Here is an 8,801-nt window from a genome sequence, read left to right as displayed (position 1 = left end):
TCTGCCGCCCTCCTGTGGCCTCCACAGGCACCCTCATGCACATGGTGCACACACACGCACACACACACACAATAAATCTTTTTAAAAGTCTAAATAAAAAGTTATGTCAAAAGAAGGTATTTCGTAATTTTAACATTCCTCCATTCTGACTTCTGTGCATGAGTTTGCGCCTATATGGTTACAAGTGTGGACACTAGTGGTTCAACAGTGCTAGGAATGTGAATGTAGGTTATATAACTGTTTATCACCTGCGCCATCTTCACAGCCCTCCCTCCCGTTCTGATATTTAACGTTTTTCCTTCAATAATGCAAACTTTTAAAGGCAAGGTACTGGCCTGATGTGATGGCACATCCCAGCATGGAAGAGGCTGAGGCAGGAAGATTTTGAGTTTCAGGCCAGCTTGGGTTACATAAAAAGAGTGTTTCAAAAAATAAATAAGGGACTGGAGAGATGGCTCTCTAGTTAAGAACAATGGTTGCTCGTCCAAAGGACTCCATTTTGATTCCAAGCACCCAGATGACAACTCACAAGAACCTGTAACTATAGTTACAGATCAGGGGAGTTGATGTCTTACTTCTGACCTCCGTGGGTACGAGGCATGTCTGTGGGGTACAGACATACATGCGGCAAACACTCGTATAAAATAATATTAAATAAATAAGGGAAAATAAAACTAACTGACTAAATAGCTCTGGCTGGGGATCCAGTTCAGTGGAAAAGTGTTTTACCTAATTTGTGCAAAGCCCTCAGGTTGATCCCAGGTTCCAGAGATAAAAAAATAAATAAAACAGACCATCAAAACAAGGGTAAAAAATTAATTTTAATATCTTATTGATTCTGTAACATAGAATGCAATTTATTTTAAAAAATATTTTCAGTTCTCTTTTATTGATAATATAATTGAGATATTTATTTTATAGATTTAAATTACTTAAAGACTGAATGGAATAATTAGCTACAGTGTGGTCCAGAAATTAAAATATACAAAAGAGCTTTATAAACAGACATATCCCCACTCCTGGTATATTTACAAATCACAAGGTACATGGGGTTTTTTTTTTAAAGTAAAGATTATAAAAATGAAATTAATTCATCCAATCTTTACCAAGATATAACAAGAAATCTTTACACACACACACACAAAATACAGAAGTAGCTCTTGCAGCTTAGTTTTAATGCCTTAAAATCACATCAGTTCTACAAATTCCTATCTCTAAAGACTGTTGACTGTTTCTACTCCATCTGTCATGCTTACAACAAGAGGAAAAGTGCTCGAAATACAATGATCAGAATTCTTATATTCTAAGCAACTTTCTTTAAAATGTAACACTCAAAACATGTTGTGTATTTACGCTTAGGAGTATACTCACTAAAGTTACTTTACATGGAAGAACTTGTATCTTGACATAATACCTCAGAAACACTGCTTCATCTATATTCATGGTCCACTTAAATTTTCTAGTATATACCAAATCATTTAAGATAAGCATCTATAATGCTACCCTCATTTTAAGGGCAAAGATGTTTAATTTTTATTATTACTTCCTTTGGGAAATACAGTGGCTTTTTAAAACTCAGGAAAATCAAAGTACCTGGTAATAGATAGCATTTGAACAAAACCTGATTACTTCTTCATTTGTTGAATCTCTCCTTTAAAATGTAACACTTAATTTTATTTAAAGACAGCTGGGGATGTAGCTCAGTGGTTTACCACTTGCCTGGCATGTGCAGGGTCCTAGACTCAATCCCCAAAGAGAGTAGACTAAGAATAAAGAAAATACTTTTCAAACCTATGGAGGAAAAGGTATCCTTCTATCAACTGGAGCAGAACTGTGAGAAGAAACATAAGGAGAGCACTACTTCATTGCTGGCTGTGTTTCACAGAACTTAAGTGCTCAGTTGCCACTGCGCTACAGTGACACTGCACAGTGTTAGGGGCCTGGGGATGTAAGCCGCGGTAGAGTGCTAATCTAGCAAAATAGGCGAGAGACCCTGAGTTTACTCCTCAGCACGAGGAAAGAAAGGGCAGGCTGGGGCAAAGAACGCGCAGTGTTAGAGGGCTGTGGGTAGGCCATTGGAAGTGTACAATTAGCATGCATGAGTTTGATTCCCAGCACTACACTGAAAAAAAAAAAAGGCCAGCAATGTAGCTCAGTGGTGTGCACTTACATGCTGTGGGTGAGTGGGTAAAACATGTGGTTGGCATGCAAAGGGCCTACACTTGATTCCAGTCCCTCCCCACCCATAACTACAATTACAATTAAAAGTTTGAAACAGTATGGTACAACTAATGACAATCTCTTGAACTCCAATACAAGGGCTCTTTCCCTTCCAAATAACACTTTAGAATAACCAAACATGTAACCACTGTCAGCTCCAGATGGCTTTTCGGGGTTCTAAGCTATGATGTTTAGCATCATAAAGTATGTTCGAGCAGGCATGGTGGCACATACCTGGAATCTCAGTACTTGGGAGGTAGAGGCGAGAGGATTACCACAAGTATGAGGCCAGCCTGGTCTCTACACTGAGTTCTAGGCCAGCCAGGGCTTCATATGGATTCCATCAAGAAGAAAAAAAAAAATATGCTAAGCACTTTTGATCTATGATTTAAAAACTGAAAGAAATCAAGTATTAAATCACCAGTGGTTCTTATGTCAGGGCAAACAACCCTTCAAGTAACGTTTCCCTCATAGTTAAGGTAATATATATACATATATATATTTTCCTCTGAAATTTACTGAGGAAAAGAACTACAAATCATAATTTTTTTCTCTTAGTTAAGGTGAAAAAATTGCTTCATAAGTTCATATGTTGTGAAAGCCACAGCTTGAGAGGGAATACAGCGAATGTAGTTCAGAGATAAGCCACGATACAATCCTTTCCGAATCCCATGGTGTCCATAGACATACTTCATAGTCTCCCGCATCGTACTGAAAGACAGTGATAAAGTGATACAGCAACCATTCATGACAACGAGACAACCTCAGAGCCAGCTTTGTTTATTGGTTGGTTGGTTTCTTCAGACAGAATCTTACACTGTAACCTGGTCTGGCTTTGAACTGTATAATCTTCTGCTTCTCAAATGCTGGAGAAAGAGGACTATGTCACAAGTCCCAGCCCATAGGAGCTGGGGTTTCTTTCCTTTTTTTTTTTTTGGTATTTCAAAACAAGGTTTCTCTGTGTAGCCTTGGCAGTCCTGGACTTGCTTTGTAGATCATGCTGGCCTTGAACTCACAGAGATCCACCTGCCTCTGCCTCCCAAGTGCTGGGATTACAGACATGTGCCACCATTACTGGCTCCATAGTAGTATTTTTAAAGAAAGCTTAACTGGCTGTGTTTGCTCAAGCTTGTAATCCTAGTACTTCAGAAGCTAACGCAGGAGTTTCAAGCCAACCTGAGCTACAGAGATAGATTCTGTCTCAAAGAAAGCAATAAATATTTACATATGTGAACATACACATACAAACAAATTAGTTCAGGTGGTGTGTGCCTGTCAGCTTAGCACTTGGGAGATGGAGACAGGAGGACCAGCAAATCAAGACTAGCTTTTGATAAAATCAAAAGTTTGAGACCTGGCCTGGAGAGTTGGCTCAGCAGTCAAGAGAACTTCTTGTTCTTGCAGAGGACCCAGATTCAATTCCCAGCACCCACATGGTGTTCCACAACCATTTGTAACTCTGATCCCAAGAGATCCAATGCCCTCTTCTGACCTCAGCAGGTACCAGAAATAGACGTGGTGCACAAACACACATGCAAGCAAAACACTCATACACATAAAATAATCCAGTTGAAAAGTCTTGTTTTAAAAAGTTAGCCTGACACAGTCCATGAGCCCTTGTTTAAACTGCCATCTGGAAGCTTTTGGAAGACAAGGGTTACACACAGCTGCCACATCACAATGAAAAATCTAGTCCCTCCAAAAAAGGCAGGCATGCTACAGAACATTTCCAGGCCCCTTAGCACAATGTGCTCTGCCCGTACCCCATCCATGATGTTAACTGACAGCACCATCCCACAGTCACACTGGGAAGCACTGGCTGTATGAGCATCTGCTCTTTAAGCTTTCACTACAATGCAACTTTTCTGCAGCTGCTTGGTGGTACAGACCTCAAGCCTGGGGTCACCAGATTTCCAGGATGTACTGCTGGGAGATGAAGGAATGTTTCCATCATCAGGTGGGCCCTAACAGGAGGCAGTTGGGGAAGATTGTAGGATCCTCCCCACTTCTTTGCTTTCTCTTTCATTTCATGCCCATGGAGTGGATCAGGTTGAGTTTCTTTTAGACAAGGTCTTATGTAGCCTGGGGGTTGGTGCATGTTCAAGGCCAGACTTGTACTATATAAGGAGATCCTGACTCAAATACCAACCAACTAAGAAGCCAGTTAAGAAGCTCATGCCCTTATTCCTGGCATGTAGAATTTAAGAAAGGAAGGTCACAAGTTCAAAGTTGGAAGCCAATCAGGCTACAGAAGATCTTATTTAAAAAAAAAAAAAAAAAGAAATTTAGCTGGGCCATGGTGGTGCATTAAAAAAATAGAAATTTAGCTGGGTAGTGTTAGCTCATACCTTTGACCCCAGCATTCGGGAGACAGAGGCAGAGTTCAAGACCAACCTGGTCTACAGAGAGAGTTCCAGAACAACAGGACAACTATTGTTACACAGAGAAACCCTGTCTCCAAACAAACAAACAGACAAAATAAAACAAAACAAAAAATTACATTTCTAAAGATTATGAACAGTTAGACTTTAGAACACTTACAGGCACTTTTCAAACTCTGGTAGGACTGTTCCTAACTGCATTCTCCGACGGGTCACATCAAAGGGGTAGCTAAAGAAACACAAACATTAAAGACTTAAAAACAATCTCTTATTTCCTATTTGACAACCATTGAAATAAAAATCCCAAATCCACTGAGCAGTCCAGCACTGGGCAGGTGAAGGCAGGAGGATCTGAAGTTCAAAGACATCCTCAGATACATAACAAGTTTGAGACCAGTTTTGATTACAGGAGACCCTGCTCTTGGGGTGGGGGCTGGGGGTAAGGTGAGAAAGAAGATCCATGGGGGGATGGTGAGGAGTCCACAAAAGCAGTATGGTCCACAGCCAGGTTTCCACAGCAAAGTGGACGCTTTTCTCCCTCATCTTCCCCACACAGCCTCAGCTTCCACCTGAACACACACTCTACTTTCCCAGGGCAGTTCTTGGTCTGAGCATCTTATCCAGCTCACTCTGGCTTTGCTCATCCCAGGATTCTGCTGAGTCTGGTGACAGCAGTCCTCCTGCCTTCCTGGTGCCCAGACATATCCACCACCACAAAGCCTTTCTGACTTTCTTTCTCTGAAAGTCCTGATGCTTAGTTTCTAGCCACTTTGTGTCTCAGTCTACTTAATCTCTCTTGGTCTAGAGAATGTTTTTGAACTGCCTTTCCAATTTTGAAATAGTAACATTTATTATAATGTCCCCTCTACACAGTAACATCTTTACATTTGGTTATTGAAATGTTTCAATAAAAAACAATTTGGATGGCTCAATAGTTAAGAGCGCTTGCTCAGGCTGGAGAGATGGCTCAGAGGTTAAGAGCAGTGACTGCTCTTCCAGAGATCCTGAGTTCAATTCCCAGCAACCATAACCATCTCTAATGAAATCTGGTGCCCTCTTCTGGCATTCAGGTGTACATGCAGGCAGAACACTATATACATAATAAAATAAATAAATCTTAAAAAAAAAAAAAAAAAAAAGAGTGCTTGCTCCTGTTCCAGAGAATCTGAGTTCAGTTCTGAGTACCCACACCACGTCAGGTGGCTCATAAGCATCTCAAATACCAGCTCCAGGGGATCTGACACCCTTCTCTGGCCTCTAAGGCAACTGTACTCTTATGCACAAACCCACATACATACATAATTAAAAATAAAACAAAATCTAAAAAGGGGGGTTGGTTGAGTCTGCAATTTTATTTTTCCTTCGGTGAAACATACAATGTTTCATATACTATCTGGAACACATACACACACACTCCACAACCCTCTCCCCCACCACACACACAATGGCTCAAACTTCAGAAATTTCTTGTGGGCAAAATGATTAGAACAAATGAATGAATGAATAATTAAATTATTCTCTTGCTATTTTTCAAATGACTTTATAGGAAACTGGGAAGATCTAAATTAATGAAAGCAGCTCTTGGCATGTAATTGTGTATAATATGCTTACGATGGAAGCATATCTGAAAAGTATTAAATTAATATTTATCAAAATTGAGTTCTATTTTATGAGAGACTCTGCTCCCAGTTATCTGTTACAGGAGAATGAGATGATGTTGGACAACAGAGAAAGTGGCTGGAGAGCGGAAGGTGACACTTACGATATCGTCTGCGCTATTGCTCCAGCAACGCCGCCACAAAGTAAGTTTATGTGAGTTTTCAAGACTAAGACATTGGGGTTGTCGGACGAAGGTCGGCCAAGCAGGGTGGGAGCATAAGAAAGCCCAACACTCTTCAAGGTACCAAAGGTAAAAAAGGAAACACCTGAGAAGCAGAAACAAACTCACCATGACATGAACTTCCTAACATGATAGCAAGTTAACTAAAAGAACCAGTTATGCATTTCCTGGTCTGAGACAATTGCCTTAATATATTTAATTAATACTATACATACTAATTCAAAGACATTAACACTTACCAAAAATGAGAACATTGGTTTTCACACACTAATGTATCATACACTGAAGAGGAAGAAGTGAACACAATTTCATATCCTATCCAAGGTTTAAAATGGCTGAAATTTAAGTTTGTAATTCATAATTTGGGGAACGTCTGAGACAAGGTCTCACTGTAACTACAGCTGGCCTGGAACTCACTATGTAGACCAGGATGGCCTAAGCTCCCAAGTGCTGAGATTAAAGGTCTAGGCCACCATACCTGGCCCATAATTCATGATATTTATATACACATGTACACAATAAATAGATGTAAGCAGAATAGTTTTTAAATATAAAGACCTAGAAGCCAGGCTCAGTTGAACATATCTGCTGGCCCAGCACTTGGGAGTCCCAAATAAAAAGATCAGAATTTCAAGGTCATTCTTAGCTACATAGTTCAAGACTCAAAAATGAATATGTGGGGCTGGTGAGCTGGCTCAGCAGTTAAGAGCACTGGCTGCTCTTCCAAGGTCCTGAGTTCAAGTCCCAGCAACTACACAGTAGCTAATGACCATCTATAAAGGAAACTGATACCCTCTTCTGGCATATAGGGGTACATGCAGACAGATGACTCCTACATTAAAAAAAGAAAGTACATAAATAAAGTTAAAAAATAAATATGCACTCAAAAACCAACATTATAGCAAAAACAAGAAAATACAGTATGTTTCCAATACAATGACCCTTAAAAACACATAATCAAAGAAGTCAGTCACAATATAATTTCCTTTATATGAAATACAAACCTACAGAGATATAAAAATTAATGGCTGTTTAGACTTGGTAGTCCTAACTATGGGTGCAAGATGATGTTAAACTGATTATGATGATGGTGGTATATCTAAGATCAAGTAAAATCCAATGAATTGGGACACTTACATGGACAAATTGTTTGCTGTTCCAGTCATAACTCAACAAAGCTGTTACTGAAAAACAACTGAATTGCTATTTATTACAGACACTTTTAGGGGCTGGAGAAATGGCTCAGCCTTAAGAGTACTCACTGCTCCTGCAGAGGACCCAGCATCCACACGATGCCTTACAGCTGTCTGCAACCCTCTTCTGGCCTCAGGGCAACAGGCACACACACACAATGTATGTACACATATACAGGCAAAACTCTCAAACACATAATTAAAAAAAAAAAGATGGTGTTTTAGCCAACATAGAAGTCCCAGTTATACTCCTGGCACTTGGATTCAAGGTACTCAGCTACATGATGAGGCCAGCTTAGGCTACAAGACTTATCTAAAAACAAAAGCAAAACAAAAAGAGAAATGAGAGAAAGAGATTCTTGTATTTCACCAGGACTGTCCCCAAACTCCCAGGCTCAGTCTCCTAGGAACCTCAACTTCTCAAGCAGCTGTGATTACAGGCGGTTATCAATCTGCCCAAACTTCAAATGTAGCTGAGGCTGATGTTGAAATTCCAAAAATTCTGACTCTCTGCCTCTACCTCCCCAGTGCTAGGGTTAAAGAAATGTGCCACCGCAGAACTTTTTACTTTATTTTAAAATCATATATATATGTATATATACATACATATATACACACGCATATATATGAGTGTTTTCATGTACACCACATGCATGCTTGATGCCTGCAGAGGCCAAAAGAGATTGGCAGGCACCTGAGCAGATGACGGTGAGCTATCATGTGATGCTGGGAACGAAACCCTGGTCTTCTCTAAGAGCAGCCATTGCTCTTAACCACTGAGCCATCTCTCCAGCCCAAACATGAATTTTTAACAACTTAGGTGTTCATTAATAAGACTTTAACCGAGTCACATATGAATATAAAGGCATAAAATTATATTTCTACTTAGTGTCCCTAAACAGTAAGATGTATATACAATGAGCTGAGTTAACACATATGAATCATAATTGCATCTTCATCATTAAGTTAAAACCATTTTCAGATTTATAAAATAGCATTTTTGTGTTTTGCCTTGACAAATTTCATTTCTGTTTGAGATGGGTTCTCACTCTGTGGCCCTGGCTGGCCTGGAACTTGCCGCATAGAGCAGGCTGGCTTCTGACTCACAGAGACTTGCCTGCCTCTGTGTACCAGATTAAAAATGTGTACCACGGGGGGGGGGGGGGG

At 40.0% G+C, this 8,801-nt stretch overlaps 1 protein-coding gene across 2 annotated transcripts in view; it reads right to left on the bottom strand.

The window, feature by feature from the left end:
* Positions 1 to 802: 802 nt before the first annotated feature.
* Slc25a16 (solute carrier family 25 member 16) overlaps positions 803 to 8,801 on the bottom strand; it is a 29,297-nt gene continuing 21,298 nt past the window's right edge. Inside the window, exons 7-9 of one of the 2 annotated variants that reach the window (XM_055598996.1) lie at positions 6,364 to 6,526; positions 4,762 to 4,830; positions 803 to 2,983 (exon numbers count right to left, since the gene is read on the bottom strand). In XM_055598996.1, coding sequence (XP_055454971.1) covers positions 2,806 to 2,983; positions 4,762 to 4,830; positions 6,364 to 6,526 — 410 coding nt within the window. In that variant the 3' untranslated portion in view covers positions 803 to 2,805. The remainder of the gene's footprint in view (positions 2,984 to 4,761; positions 4,831 to 6,363; positions 6,527 to 8,801) is intronic. The other variant, XM_055598995.1, reaches the window with a different exon arrangement.

The sequence above is a fragment of the Psammomys obesus genome, unplaced genomic scaffold (assembly GCF_907164565.1).
Source record: "Psammomys obesus unplaced genomic scaffold, mPsaObe1.curated_primary_1811, whole genome shotgun sequence".
Taxonomy (NCBI): domain Eukaryota; kingdom Metazoa; phylum Chordata; class Mammalia; order Rodentia; family Muridae; genus Psammomys; species Psammomys obesus.
The sequence above is the reverse complement of the archived record's forward strand: the minus strand, read 5'-3'. Positions and strand labels throughout refer to the sequence as shown.